The following is a 16672-nucleotide window of genomic DNA, read 5'->3' on the forward strand; positions in this document are numbered from 1 at the left end:
CATCTGACCCAACTCTATTCCAGATATCACTGCATATTTGTGAATGGTGTTGCTATGGTGCAAATCATTTGTGACTAGTTTTATTACTGAAACTTTTCACTAGTATAGGCAACATTCTGACACATTACCAAGCTACTGTACAGAGTGAAGATGGGTCACTGCATGCTGTGGACTGGGACATTGTAATAACTACTTGTAACCAGTAGAGGGCGCCAACATACAACAAATATAGCACTTTGAAGCATTTGTCTGAAATGTTGCCTGGTCTTATATCAGTTCATTATCTGTTGCAAAGACAAACTAATTTTGGCAACACGGTTTTCACACTAATAAGATCGTATGCAACATATTTTTGACCCAACTTAGAAAAACAGGGGCATTATGGGAGATATTTTTCTTTGCTTTGTTTTTCATAGATTATTGATTTTTGCATTCAGTGCTTTATGTTATCACAGGTAGCCTCTGCAACACACTCCCTCAGGAACATGTAGCTGTTAGGCCGAGCATGTCATTTGATGCAGTTTTGTAAAACTGTCTTTAAACATCAACAGGGCTTGTGTTAATGTTATGCCAACTGTAGTGAAGGGCTGATAAAAAAAAATAGGGCAAACAAAGGGGCTATTCCATTTTCCAGCAAGATATTTGGATAGTTAATGTTACAGCATTTATCTACTCGGCACTCCAAAACATCTGCAGAAACTCTAGTAATCCTATAATACATTTTAGAAGGATAGACCTATTATACTTTGAGAGCAGAACTTGAAAATAATCATACAGATACTAAATGAATACCATAGGAGGTCAAAAAATCCCATGAAGTGTGATAGTATGGTCACTATAAAACTCACTAAAGAGTGTAAGTCCTTTAAGCAACACTGCAGGAATACTGTAGTTATTTTTCATTCGGGTTTGTCCTTAAAACAATCCGGAGCACTTCAGCAGAGGCTTCGTACAGCAAGGTTAGAAGGACACGCCCTTAACTTTGGAAAGGGAGCAGCGGTTGATGTGTTTGCCCATCAAACTGATCAGTCCCACTCTCCGAGGGGAAGGCACCAGGATCAGGGATACACAGGGTGGGAACGGTCTCTCCTCTCTGCCTGCTGTGTGTGGTTTTTTGGCGCATCAGTCGTCGAGCGCTACTGTACCTGCCTGTAGTCCGCAGACCGGGGGAATCCACCTGCCGAAGACGAGACACACCTCGGGATGGATGCTCTGAAATCCGCCGGCAGAGCGATTATCAAGAGCCCGGGAGTCCCGCGGCACACATGGGGAACTTCAAAGCACGAAAGTGAGTGAGGCGTGTGTGTATGTGTGTGTGTGTGTGTGTGTGTCCAAGTCTTTAGGACGTGTCACAATGTTGCAAAGATACGGCTGGGGTTGTAAAGGCAGTGGAATCAGTGTGAGAGCGAGCGGCGACAATAGGAGCCTCTGGCTGTTCACACTGTAGTGGACTGTAGTAGTAGTGGACTGTTAGTACTGTGTAAGCTATTCTGTGGTTTACTGGGGAGCTTGTGTGTGTCATGCTGCCAAATGTAGCCCAGCTGGATGTAGTGCAGTCTACTAGCTGTACTATATGGCTGGCAACCAATACAAACTGTATTATTTGCATTGTTCATTATCGATTCTACCTTGGCTTTTACTCCCGCCCGAATGCTCCGGGTCCTAACGCCAATTCTGCCTCACGAAAACTAGTAAATTTCAGTTAATATCACAGTTAAACTATATATAACATTGTCAATGATTATTGTAGTGATACCACTGGAGATAATATACCATGAAGTACGATAAGGTCTTTGTAAACTCAATACCTTGAGGAGTATGTTGTAGGCTAGTGATTTTTGGTTAGGGCTATCACTTGGCTGTAACTCTTCCTTCCATTCCATCCAAGAGTTAGACAACATCACCTGTCAGGAGGCAGTTATATCTTGCCATGTAAAAATGATTTGCTTTTTTTTTTTGCAGTAAATTTACCTTTTAAGAAAATAAAACACATAGCTCTTTATAGTTGCAATACATTTAATGTATTTTGTAATTTAACCTTTCTTTAATCAGGCAAGTTAATTAAGAACAAATTCTTATTTGCAATGAAGGTCTGGCAAGAGGTGAAATGCCTCTTGATGGAGAACTGGGGGAAAGGGGATAAATAAATACATAAAATTAAGAAGTAGTTGTACTACTACTACTACTAATACTACCACTACTACTACTACTAATAATAATAATAACAAAATACAATTAATACCTCAATATACAGTAGTTGAATACAAAAGGGAAACAGTGTTTGCCATTAGTTTCTTGCAAAATTATTCAGAAAATACTGCAAAATCGTGTGCAGTGTCTCTATTGGGCTACTGTCTACAGTGGAAACTAGCAGACGCTGCTCTTGCTGAGTGAAGGGTCAGAGCAGCAGTCCCTGTCACATCACCAGTGACAGGCGGAGAGTGAGGGCTGGTTGGCTTGCTGGCAGCTCATGCTGTCTCTCTGATGTGTGAAGTGTCTTCAAGACTCGCTCCCCGGGGCGACAGCGCCTGTAAGCTCCTCACAGCCGTAAATGCTTGTATGCAGACTTGCACTTGCAGGGGAGGGGGAAAAAAACAGCACAATAAACAAAAAATGAATGATTTTATTGAGTGGGCTTTATCAGTCACACTCAGAGTGAGATTCTGTCATCGACTGCCATGCGGATAGATGTTTATCGTGTGCCATAGCAGTGGCACAGAATGTATTATTTGTGGTGTCTGCTGCTCAGAAAACCTCTATGTAACCTGAAACAAAGGAGACTCCTATTTCCTACATGTATATCTTAAAACTGATGCTGGGATTCATGTGGTTTTGCCTCATCCTGAATTCCTGGCTGGTGAATAAGCAGCCACCCAGGCCAGTCTTCACTCAACAGACTGATAAATTTCACAGCCAGTAAAATGTGCTTGGCTTCTTCTCCCTCTCTCTAGGAAATGCTCTACATAAATTATTGAATTTAAGTGTGAGTCTGTGGGCATTAGATATGCTCTCATTGGATTAGGGTTATAATGAGGACGCCAACGATAAGTGACGAGTTGTCTTACATGGTTTGGGATGTTGGCTGTGGACGGCCGCCGCACTGAGAGTTCTGATCGCAACTTTGATGCTAACTTTGATGGATAGGAATTGTTATTATTCTCATCATCGCCCTATTCATCATCATCATCCACCATGGTGATTTTATGATGACAAAGGCTGACAAACAAACTGCTCTGTTATTTTTGAAACACAGTGTCTCAGTCGCATTGTTAACAGGAGCGTCAGCGTTGTGCTTTTATTGTGTTATTGTTGTCAGCATCACAGAAAGAAAGGGAGGGGAAACAGAACGGCATCGCTCGAACAGAATCCAGCTGGATTTTTGGTGCCTTATGACAGAAGCAGTTTACATCTGAGAGCCACCAGAGGAATCAGGCTGGAAAAAATGTGAACACAGCAGTCACAAACAGTACAGAGAGACAGAGTGACTGCTAATGTCCAGAAGCTACTTAGCAGGCAATTTGGATAGAGGACAGCATCTCTATGCCAGCATGTGGCGATGCGTCAAAGCTGGCTGTCGGAATGCAAACAAGGCATCATTGCAGCTGCTTGCCAAACATTCACACAAATTAGGTGTGATTAAAGTTGGGGGGGAAAAAAGTGATGAATTGTTTACGGCCTGTCAATAGAGATTCATTTTTATCTCACTTCAACCCAAAGACAGACTTTCTCTAGCCCCAAACTGAAAATGAGGTAGATGGAAGGCTTCATTTCATGTCACCTTTGTTAAATAACCACAGTTAATGGCAATATACAGTTAATTTGTGTTGTGCCTTTCCAAGTAGCTCTATGGAGAGACATGTAGGGGCAATGGCCTTGTTCTGCTATTGACAGATGACAACACTGATAAAACAGACACTAGCCAACTACATCTAATTTTCGCAATATTTGGCATAGTGCAGTGGTACCATTGACAGTGATGAATTTGGAAGGTATCCAAGTGACCTTGCTAAAAAGCTCCGGCTGAGCCATTCAAACGGTTGACATATGACCGTATTACTCAGACAGAGCAATGACAGCAGATTTTAGCCTATGCACCTTATTGAATTATTCAAAACTGGCCATTGGCTCTGCAATCTCTTAGTCACATTTCCTCACCTTTCGCAGCGCTTGACCTGAGTGATTGACTACCCAGAAATCATAACATGTTCAATACCCAGAAGCCGCCCATCCTTCACAGCTGTCATGAGAACAAGATGAATTGGAAACATACATCGGTAGTGCATCTGTCGCTTGGCCCATCACTGTAACAGATATTTCCCAGATGAGAGGAGGCCTATTTACCCTGGTAGAAATGTGTCTGGTCATATCTGCCTTAGCCTAAGGCCCAAGTTACTCTAGTCAAAAATGTGTATTTTTACATCTGGCTTTGAAGAGAGTTCCACTTGAGGAGATGTGTTTTTTTCTGTATAAACAGGCGGAATTTCACTTTGAATGTAGTCATGGCTTTGAATTGTGCTTTGGTCTGCTGTCTCCTGTAAGGAGATGCAAGGAAAAGCTCGATTTCTAGTTACGCTACAACAGATGCTGTATCCCTCTGCTGCTAGGGCTCCTCTAAGCCATGTGAAAAGCCACATTGCTCACTAGTAAAATAATAGCTTCAGAGAGATTTTTATTTATAACAGGCAGAATTAGGATATGACTCTGCCTCCTGCACATAAGATGGCTATTTCCAGACATCTTTATACAGAAATGAAGCCAGGCTCCAGCTCTTTGGCCGGGAGAAAAATGGCATGTACAGCTCTTCCCCATTACCCCTCATGGTTGCCTGTTGTCATCTGTTGAGGTCACGGCTACTGGCAGGACCAAAGAGGACACAGCGTGTGCCTAGAGTGCAAGCCATCCCTTTGGATCACGTCACATGGAAGCAGTAACAACCTTTCTGTGTCTCAAAGGTCACGCACATTTGCCCTTGGCATCAAGGGCTTATACATACTGTACAGTCTTCACCACAGCTCAAAATTGTGTGACAAAGGACAATTTGTGGGACAAAGGAGTATGAACCAGTGAGACTGCATCCTTGAGTTTAGTATTTTTTACGGATGTGGCGATATGTTTATCTCACGATATGATTCGATATGTGATATGTGGTTCATGATTCAATACAACCACGATACGATGCAATAAATAAAAGTTCAGTGACAACAAAGTATGACTGTGCAGAATTATGTTTATTTCTGAGACACAAAGCTTTCAAGCAATGGCACTGGCTTGCTAGAATGTAAACAACAATGTAAAAATGTCATTCCAAAGTGCAAATAATATAATTTGGATGGAGAGCTTGTGAAATTGTGATGGACAAGCCGTCTCATTTGTGATTACTACAGCAGAATAAAATGGAGCTAATATTGCAATTCATTTTTCTGCCCCACAATACGTATTGTCACATTTTTGTATTGCGATATATTGCATTTTGATATATTGTCCCATTCCTAGTATTTTTTAAATCCTCTAGTGCTGCAGTTGTCATTTTCCTATCTCATCTCTGCTGCACAGTCGTGCAATCATAATATCAAAGTCATGCAAATAATTAAACTCAATTACCTTCATGCAATTTTTGAATACACATCTCAAGTGTGCTTCTATTATATTCTCATGCTTTATTGCCTTGAGGGAAGATGTCAGAATCCGCACTCTACCTACATCGCTCAGGAAGACGCTTGATCTGAAATTAGTGGACTCAGCAGCCATTAGATCCGATTGGTTGGGAACTCCGGCGGCGAGTGCAGCCTGTGGTTCTATTAAAGCTGACAGGGGCTTGACTGAATGACACGCAGGAGGCAGTGGTGTCAGTTAGCGCTGCCCCTCAAGGAGCAATTATCTCTCAATGGCTCGTTAAAGACGGGAACCCATGAGTCAGGGGGATGCCAGTGAGAATGAGGAAGAGCAAAAGCAATGGGGGGGGGGGGGGAAGTGGGGGGGGGGTGTGGAGAGAAGATACGGGATAATGATGAAGGGAATGTCAAAGAGGAGGATAAAGGCAGGGATGAGTGGGTATCAAATTGCAGGGTATTTCCATGCTTTGAATGCGATGAATAAGTGTGACTGGAGCATTGGGGACTGATGTGTCATTTGGATTTGCGTTATGATGCAGAATTAAAGTGTTATCGCTGCGGCTTTGTGTCTAGCGCTTTGAATGTAGAAAATGTCAGATCATTTGGCAGAAGCCGAACGTGAGCCAAGGAGATCCATGTAAGTGAGGGGAAAGTGTTGTAACACACAGCAACACCAACGCACTGCCCAGTGTCCAGTGTTAGATATTGAATACCAAACAGAATCGAATGGCTGTATGTCCAGTGGAAAGCCCATATAAGACTGCGATATTATTTGAGGGACAAGTGGATAAAATGCAGATACTTTATGGTATTGCATGGTATTAAAGTGGCATTGCTTTCAGTGGTCATGCCCCCAATTACAAAGAATGGATCGAAATCTTACACACAGCCCAAAGCCCTAGCCTTACACACACACGCACACACACACACACACACACACACGCACACACACACACACACACACACACACACACACACACACTCCATAGGCAGGCAAAATTCAATCCATTTACCCTGTGTATTGATTGACACAGACTTGCTTACACACACAGCCGAGGGTGAGAAAAAGTAAGAAAGATGGAGAAATGTAGGAACCAGTTAAATGGAACGATACTGTTTTTTCCCCAGACAATTCAGTAACACTTTAGAATAATGAATGTTTAGGTGCCTTAAACTATGAGTTAATGATAAGCTACTTATCATATTGTCAATATCTGTAACTGAATAGTACATCATTGCTAATGACATTAGTTAAAAATGTACATCAGATTCATATTATACAGAATACTATTGCTGGTACATAATTTTGTACATCTAGTACCTATCTAGTATACTTCGACCTACATAAATGCTTTATCATCTGTTATACAGCTGTACAGATTTTTGCAGCCCTTAATCTAAAGTTGCAACAATTAGTCTATAAACATTTGTAAAGGTTAGTAAGTCATTTGTTGCGGTTCAGACCAACCTTGGTGCACTATAGACTGCTAAACAGCCTGCAACAAGGCTGAAAATATTATTATATCATCCTCTGAGACTATAATCAACTCAATTCATAGTAACTGTAAGTGTTAACAGCCTTTATCTTTTGTATAATTAAAAATGCTAACATTATCCTTCATGTTCTTAGTGGCGCTATATTGACAGACAAGTTGTTTATGTTAGCCGTGTCTGCTAGCTAACGCTAGCATTAGATTAGGTGATTCTATCTGGTTAAAACTGCAGCTAGTTGTTGGCTACAATTTACACAATTCAACCTAGTTGGTTTAGAGGTAAATATAATGTTAACAACATCAAGTAGCTGACTGCTAATAGCCTATTAGTTAACATTATGGATCAATATCATGGGTGTTCCTTTTGTTGCAGCCTCTCATTTGGACCATCTCCACTCTGCTTATCTCTTTATGATATTGAAGGATGGTATCGGATCGGAGTATATCTTCATTTTCTGGTTCAAAGACCAGTTGAGTTTTCATCTGCTGTTTGACATAAATCTAATATGGTTGCCATGTGAATAAGGTGAATTGCTGTCACCGTATCGCCATTTTGATGTTTATAGACTGTTATTTGTTGCAATTTAAGATTAGGAGCTGCAAATAGTTTTATTAATGAGGAGCAAACAATTAATGGATACATTTACAGCACATTCATAAAGGATTAGAAATACTTGGGAAAAGTTATATCTTACAAATAGCTTAAAAAAACCCTTATGCATGTTTGCACATGAAGAACAGTTTCAACTTTAGATTAGGGACCACAAAAACCTTCAGGCTACAACTGTTTAACAGATGTTTTAACAGATGTTTTAAGAGATGTATAAACAAACAATTTCCAACGAGGAAACAAAAAATGCATACCAAGAGAGGTGCTGGCTATGGGAATAAGCTGAGACCAAAAAAGGAAGATAACTGCACACTCATGCCAATGCCATAGGATATTTAATCGACGTTTCGACCCTAAAGGGTCTCTGATCTTGAAAAAGACCCTTTAGGGTCGAAACGTCGATTAAATATCCTATGGCATCGGCATGAGTGTGCGGTTATCTTCCTTTTTTGGTCTAAACAAACAATTTGTCATACATGAGTAAGACAGGAGTACAGTCCAGTGCATCAATTTAACCTTAATAAATAATTTCTGAAACATTAAAGCATTTGTTGTTAATCATCAACAGACAATTTATATATCATTAGTAAAAATATTGATAACTTTATGGGATCCTAAAGAAGGATATGAAGGTCTGTTAACATTATAGTAGGTAGAGATGTACAAATGATGTACTAGCAATAGTAGTGATCACTTACGAATTGGATATACAATTGTATCTAATGTCATTACTAATGATGTACTAATCAGGAACAAATATTTATAATATGATAAGTAAGCCTTATTGTTATTTATTTCATCATGAAATCATAGTTTGTTAAAGTTTATAAACTTTAATTATTCTAAAGTTTTGTCCAATTCTTTCTCATACATTGCATGAAAGAACATCCAGTTTTTGCACTTTATGGTCATCAGGGTCCAGACAACCTGGACACTCATTAAGAAAACCAGTGAAATGAAATATGTGCTCTGAGCTGAGCTTCAGTGTATCAAAAGATCATTTAATTGAAGAGACTTCCTACCTATACTTTGCATTATTCATGCTCACAGACTCATCAGTCTCTCAAATTGCATACTGATGATGGGATAGATAAGATGATAAAGTGCTTCTAATGAGTTTTCATGGAGCACACTTTGAGGGAAGTACCTGCGTAATGGATTCCTTGAGAAAAAATATTTCAAAGATCAGCGGTTGCCAAACGTTTAAAAGTATCTTTTTCATAGAATTGATTAATTTAAGTCATTCAAACTCTTGGTATAGCCTCCAGATCTGTTGAATTCAGTCACGACAAACATAATCAGAACTTCAGATAATCAGAACTTGTTTTAAATGAGTTTTTGTCCACCACCATCAGCATGCTTCTGGAGCAACACTAATTTTATGACAATATTCATAGTAGATTTGCCTTTAATAATTTCAAAGGACATTGTATATTTTTCCCTTCAAAAACTACCTTAGACTTCATGCCCTTCATCGTGGGCCATTGGCCATAAGGTAGATAAGTTCCCTATTTTCCCCTTTAGTTCACTGGGGGAAAATTTAGCAAAATGACTCGGTACACATAATATTCAAATACAGCTTTATATAGTTGCAAGAATAAGGGCAGAGAGGATTTTGTGTGAGTGCCAGACCTTTTGACTCTTTCCACTTTGGTCAGAACAGAGCTGCATGAGCACAATCCCCCCCAAGAGTCTGATTAGTTGGATTACTGTCAAAAGCACAGCAATCCCTGTGACAGCTCTGCACACACTTTCTTTTTGTCTGTTTTTTTTTTTTACTTAACTCTTCTTTTTCTCTTACTCACATTGGTGTGGAACTTCTTGACGTACATTTTCAGTGACATTCTCTTTTGGTAATAAATTCTTAACTAATAGGATTTTGTGTCTCTGGCATTACTGACGTCTTTATATGAAATATTTCATTGACACTTGGGTTAGTTTTCATCAGTAGTGAAGCTATTCATATGCTCTTCACTTACTTAATTGCTCAGTGGTCTAGCTGTGACATTTAAATTTAATCTGGTATTCCTTCCCAGTGGTTCGGCAACCTACTGGAAACTTTGCATGTCAAAGTTTCATATTTATGTGCAGCAAAAATGAATGCCAGCCTGTCTGTATGGATCTATCTGTGCTGTCCTCTGTTGAACAAAGTTTGTTTCTCATCCCCTTGTGAATCCAGTTTCCCCACTTTGAGTCACAGAAGTGGAATTTAGGGTTGCTTTTTTCCTCAATCGATCGATTCATTCACACTTAGCATGTTTGGAGCAGTTTAATTACACTCTGGAGTGTTTAATCCTTCAGTACGGTTCATTTGGGCAGGTGTGAACGATGCTATTTGCACTCGGGTGTGCACCAAATAATCACACTGGTTCCCCAGACTATATATAAAAAATCCTCTTTCCTTGTCTTTTATGTTCTAATCCTGCAATTGCTATGGGTATTTTTAAATCAAATACTACTACATTCTTTTCCTGTCACAGGTCTGGGCTTAAAACCTAATCAAAGCTTAGCGGGGGCCCATCTGTCTTTTATTCCATGACTATCATTTCTGTATTAATGCCTTCAAATCCCAACTGTGCCAGGGAGACAGGAGATTTTCCTTTATTCTTCCCTATGGGTTACGAATAACAGAATAGAAGATACATTAAACAGTAGGTGCCCTATCTTGCCCTATAGTCAAAACAAAGAAGAGTTTGGGAAAAAACATGAATAAGGATGTGTGAAGGATCCACTGCAGATATGTTCAGCTGCTGTCGCACATTTGATCACTTTGATTTTCTCCATATTAACTTTTCTATAAATATTTCCTACGTTTTTGTTAATAAACATGCAGACAAAGGACTTGTGTTCATACAGTATGTACATAGTCTGGTGGATTGGAAGATTGAATGGCTGAGTTGAATCTTCCCTCCAGGAACAGCAATAGTAAACACTGATATTGATTTTGTGGTATCTTGGGCTCAACGTTATCCTCCAATAACTTAGTTTCAACTCAATATTCAGAAATTAAATTTTTCATGATGGTGATATTTTTTTCTTTTCACATGTTGTCTTGAACCGGCGTCATTTGAAGCAGCAAGTGTATTTTCTGTGTTGCACCCAGCAAACATTGATTTTAAGGCCTCAGTCTCATGTTATTAAAAACTGCTGCACATCATATTTTACTGTTCTACTCTCTATTGATTTTCTTTTTGAGGCCCTCGAGAGTTGTGCTATGGCAAGTGTATATCGTATATTCTCATATTTAGGAAAGAGGCTGACCCACAGTATATGATTATTGTGTTGTAAAGGGTTACGTTTAGGTGACTCTTACCAGTACGTTCTTTCATAGGCTTTCTAGGTTATCTAGGCCTAAATTTATCACTGTCATCTAGGTTAACAATACTTACTGTGATCATAGGGATGACAGAGACACAGCTAGGTTTAAGGAACAGCTGAGCCATTCCCAAAACTGAATAAATGCTGCACCTCTAACCGCATTTGGTCCCAGTGCATCAGCTGTTGGCTCAGTAGAATGCTTACATCCTGATAGCAGATTAATGTCAAACAGTGATAATACCGCCACGTCAAAACAGTCCAGTTATCTCAAAGTAAACACCTCTCCGCAGACCAGACAATCAGAATCGAGGGTTCACCCAGTCCATGCTTTAATAGCCAACAGTCTGTTGGGAAACTGCCATGATAATGTTTCTAGTTATCTAACAAGTGAAGCATTTTGTTCTAAAATGAGACATCCACCATTTTGAAAAAGTGGCACCTAATATGACAAAATGATAGCACAAAATTAAAGCAAATCATAGTACTTAAAAGGATAGTAGGTAACTTGAATCCTTAGTTAGTTAGTGAAAGACTTAATTCCTTATATTTTTTGACCAAAATTATTGAATAATAAATATCAGGCATTGATTTTTATTATTGTTTTTTTTTTTTTTAATATACAGTATAGTGACTTGGAATGAAACCATTGAATTTAAATGGAGACAAAGCTGTACAACACAATGGCTAGAAAAAGCATTTTCAGCTGTCTGTAAGTAATTGCTGATCACTGTTTTATTGTGGCACATGACATTATCGTGCATCACACTAATAAGGCAAATCAATATAGGATAATGGCTTTTACCTGGATTCACCTCATCAGTGTACTTCATGAAAAGAGTAATCGTCCCTAATATGTTGCACATTCAGTGTATGTTAATGTCAAGTATCCCAGAGTGCTGCATGTATTGATAACACAAATTAAACACACAGTTGCGTTCCTATCTCTCTCTTTCACCTCCCCACTCTCTCCTCCTACGTTCTCATATTCTCTAGTCCATAACCGCACTCTGTGTTTCTGTCACATACACAGTGTGGCATTCCTGAAATGTGCCGACTCTCTAAAGTGTTTTTCAACACCAAGTAGCTTCCCTGGCCTGCAGTGAAGTGAATTATGCAACACAAGGAAACAGAGAGACCCCGTGTTGGGAGAGCTGCTTGTTCATGCTATTGCAGCAGAGTATGCACTCGCAGACACACACACACACACACACACACACACACACACACACACACACCAGCTTCCTGTTAAGTGTGCACAGCAAACATCCTAGTCCTCTTTGTGTTTGATGTCCATGGCAGCTGTCTGTGAAATGGGATATGCGGTCGCTCCGGTGTAAGACTCTTTTTGAACATATTTCCATTGTTATTCTGTGTGTGTGTGTGTGTGACAGAGGGGGCGAGAAAGAAAAATGTTAGGTACTGCAGATGCCTCCCTTAGTGTGTGTGTGTGTGTGTGTATGTGTGTGTATCAGCTGAACCTGCTCCCTCCTCCACTGGCAGGCGAAATGCCGTCCCTGTGTTCTGTTCTCCTGAAAAATTCAAACTTGCCCAACCATTTCTGACACATCATGTCCCCATCTGAGCTTGGCAGTAAGAGCAGAGACACCCACTCTTAAAAATAACCTCAAAGTGAAAATGGAAAAGTTCAGTAGCTGTGTGCAGTATGGATACGCAATACGCATGCTAGCATATGGCTAAAACAAAGAACTAGAAAGGCCGGTAGATTTTTACTTTTTTCTCATAAGACGTTAGTTACCTTGATGTCTTGGTTCTCGATCTAATTAAGATGAGCTATTGATGTTGAAAACCAGTGGAGATAATTGAATGAATAATTGATTTCTGTAATCATCCTTATATTAATCATGCAGCCAGTTGATGGTGATCTACTGAATCTTTCCATGTCACTGAAAATTAATGAAAAATTGCTGCTGCACATTAGCTCTTTTGATCATTTGGAAACCATTTTGTTGAAAATTCTTATATAAATCATTAATTATTTTAGATTATTGCTGTTTACATTTATTTGGCATGAGAAAAACTGTGTGTGATTTTAGTTTGAATGTAACTCCAGCTAGTCTCATACAGTTTGCTCTTTTAAGTATCAAGTCATTCCCACACTGTACAGCATAGCTCTCTGTGTTAACCCCTTCTTTATTGTGATACTCCAGAGACCGGGACCTCAGAAGCCGAGGCATCCGGCTGTGTCAAACTAACATCCATCAGTCAGTCGGAGGGGTCTAAAGTGCTCTACCGCATTAGAGGGGATTCCCATGGGAAGCCCTCATCTATTAAAGGGGCGCAGAGCCACACGGTCTCAAATGAGATCAACAGCTCTTGAAAGCGGCTTGCTTGCTTTGGTGTGATAATGGAGGGGAAAGCAAATGATTGGCCAGGCAAAGTGTTGTTTTCCTCGCACTTAAATTGAAATGGGGATTGGGGTTGTTTTGCCTCAAATGAGGAGGTCTGGATTTTTCTGTTTTTCTTTAACGACTCACAGCTTTACCCCTTTGAAATGAAACAAAATCCCAACCTATTATTTCATGAATTAGTTTGTTTTATTTATTGAGGGAGCTATTTATAGTTGATGAAGATGTTGAAAAGGAAGGAAGCCAGCAGACTCCAGGGGGAAAAGATCTGTATCAGCAGAGAGAAAATCATCCACTGTTTGAATTGCTAATGAAAACAATCCTTCCACGGTGCTGAACGATTATGCTTTATGAATAAATAGCTGCAAGGAAAGATTTCCCCCAGTATGGAAGCGTCTGCATTGTTCATGCGGTAATGTTGTTTTGGCACAATTCTGGCAAGCCTTCCTCTTCTTCTATCACTTCTTACTGGTCCTCCTCATATGGGTGTTGACAGAAACCCCTATGAAGCGTTAAATACTCCTCAGTTTTTTTGTTCTTCACATTTTTTTCTAAAATGCCCATTTCTACAGATTTGGAAGCTGTTTTAGAAATGTATAAAGTGACTTCAGTTTGAATGAAATACACATACAGGCCAGTGGGCAGACAAATTGACCTTGGTGTGTCGGACCTATGTTAATTGTCACCTCATGTTGGGAAGATCTCAACACCATTCATTTGGCAGTCAGCAGCAACCCACTTGTCAGGCATAGACATATGGTGAGTGCTGAGTCATTTCATTATTGATGGAAGGCACTTTCAATGGACATTCACTGTGCAAGTCACCTCCATATTTAATGCCCTTTAGTCAGTGATTAACTAGAACTGTCAAGAGATCGTAAACAGTCTGCGTACTGAACAATCCCCCATCTTTTGGATTTGAGGAATTGTCTGCGTGAAATAATTTACACTAGTGTTAGATGCCTTGTTTTATTCATTGATCTGACTTTGTTTTCTGCTGCTAAAATGCAAGGGCAGACCTTGCCTTGTGTTTTGCTCATTTAAATGACTCTAACAAAGCCCTCTTGATCAAAGCCCTCATGTAACAAGGATAAGCCTAGACTATATCATTAGGTTATATATAGTCCTGTAGTGCTTGATGAGTCCCATTTGCTCTTTGTGGTTAACACATTGTAACTATGCTCATGGATTTGTTTTTCCAGTCCTTACAGGAACTCAAAGGGCCATTTAGCATACATTACAGTAAAAGCCGCCTATACAGCCTCCTATATGGTGTTAAGTCAGGTGCAGCACAGTACATGTTCCTCTCCTTCAAACACAAATTGGTCTCTTTGTGAAGTGAAGAGGGCTGGAGAGCCTCCACATGCCCTTTCTTTGTCACTACTGACGCCCTCAATGAGACCTTGGTAAGAAGTGATGAATGGTGTTAAACTGTGACCACTGTTTAGTTTATTGGTGACCCTGTAGCTCACCTCCACCTAACTCTCATGCTCAACCAACTCTCAATGGTACAATTATGGGATTTTATTATTTATTTTATAAAGTAAATCATGGATTTATCCCATTTTGTGTTTTCTTCTACAATCAGGGACTGAGTCAGTCCTATTCCACCACAGTGCCATCCACACTGATCTCCTGATCCTCCGCCACCATCCGACATCGTGACTCAGAGACAGACGTCTAACTGTCACTGCCTGTCTGCAGAGCAAACATCAGCACCTGTTTTCTTGCAGGATATGAGCCATAAATAGAATAAAGGAAGTCAATCGTGGACAAAGTTCCAACGTCTATGTTGGCTGTTGATTTTCAGCATGTAACAATGGCCGCCCACAAAGTAACCCCCGTCCTAATCCCATTTCAGTCTCCGGACACTCCTAAGGACAAAACATGCTACTTAGAACAGAACAGATAAGACTGTTTGACTGTCGTGTGTGAGAGCTTTGGTTTGATCCTCTCTAATTAGTGATTCACAGAGGCTTCATAAGAGGGTTTCTGATGGGAGGGTCAAGGCCGATGTTTTGCATAATGACTGTAACTCAAGGCAATTAGCATTTAGCACATTAGAGGAAATTCTTTCATGTAGTTCCTGCTGTATTTTCCTTTTTATGAATATATACAGTCTGTTTCAAAAGTAGTTATGGATTTTTCTATACCTGCCTACTCTTTTATTAAAATTGTACAGCTTTGTTTTTGTATTATTATTGTATGTGTATTATATACACATTAAAAATTGTATACCTTTGAAACACACGGTATATGATAAGGCATATACGATATATACTTTACATTCACAGCTCTTCGCCCTTCCATAAACACCCATAAATATATTCATAAATATATTTTTTATAAAGTAGTCTGGACCTAGAGATAGTGTTTCCTTCACTTTTAGGGAGCTTCTTCATAATTTGGTTAAACCAGCCACTTTTTGACAGTCAATTAGATATGCTATGTCATGTTTGATGTGCCAACACGACACCTGTGTCAGAATTTCCCTCCTTTTTTCTTGTCAGAGAAAATCCAGTCTCTGCTGTGAGATTCCAAAGCGAACTCACTCAATTACTTGGCAGACTTAAGATTTCCTCCTCCATATTCCCAGTCTGAACTGAACAGCTTTCGCCTTGCAGTAGGTCTATTTGCCCAGCCATGCATATGCCAGATAACTTGCATCATAATTATGATTAACAGCAGATAGGGTGTTTGAAGTGAAAGCAATTACTGGGAGTTCCTGGTGAATAGGGGATTATGTTGAAAGATCCACACCAGCACTGATTCAACTGAGGACCTCCAGGGCAAACACTTGATTCATGAAGCTGAATTCCTTTCACTCCAGAGATGTTTTTCCTGACAGGGAAAATGCAATAAAAGCTTAACTGAAATGATTTCTGTAGAAGGTTAATGGGTCCACTCTACTTAATATGTAAATGTTTTTAGAATTAGACAGAAACTCTAGTCTCTTTTTAGTGTTATACTTTTTAGGGACGCTTTTGAAAGCACCCAAGAATATTGTTACTCAAGAAACTCACACTGATGTAGTGTAAATAAAAAGGTGGGTAAACTATGACTTCCAGTCAGTGATCATCATGGCAAACACCAACCATTATAAACAAAGATCCATGACATTTTCAAAAAAGCTTTGATTTCTGTTTTTTCCCCCATAAAAGACCCATATCCTCATATAACTCTGCAAATAAAAATATATATAGTCAAATACAGGAACTAGAGAAGGTATAAATCGACTATTTTCCACCGTAGCCTCAATAACAGCAGTAACAC

General features: G+C 39.6%; 1 protein-coding gene across 1 annotated transcript in view; it reads left to right on the forward strand.

Moving 5' to 3' along the window:
* Positions 1–1203: 1203 nt before the first annotated feature.
* The window catches only part of LOC139925179 (low density lipoprotein receptor adapter protein 1), a 41558-nt gene continuing 26089 nt past the window's right edge, over positions 1204–16672 (forward strand). Inside the window, exon 1 of the mRNA XM_071916438.2 lies at positions 1204–1288. Within this exon, the coding sequence (XP_071772539.1) occupies positions 1204–1288 (85 nt within the window). The remainder of the gene's footprint in view (positions 1289–16672) is intronic.

This window comes from Centroberyx gerrardi, chromosome 18, assembly GCF_048128805.1.
Source record: "Centroberyx gerrardi isolate f3 chromosome 18, fCenGer3.hap1.cur.20231027, whole genome shotgun sequence".
NCBI lineage: Eukaryota > Metazoa > Chordata > Actinopteri > Beryciformes > Berycidae > Centroberyx > Centroberyx gerrardi.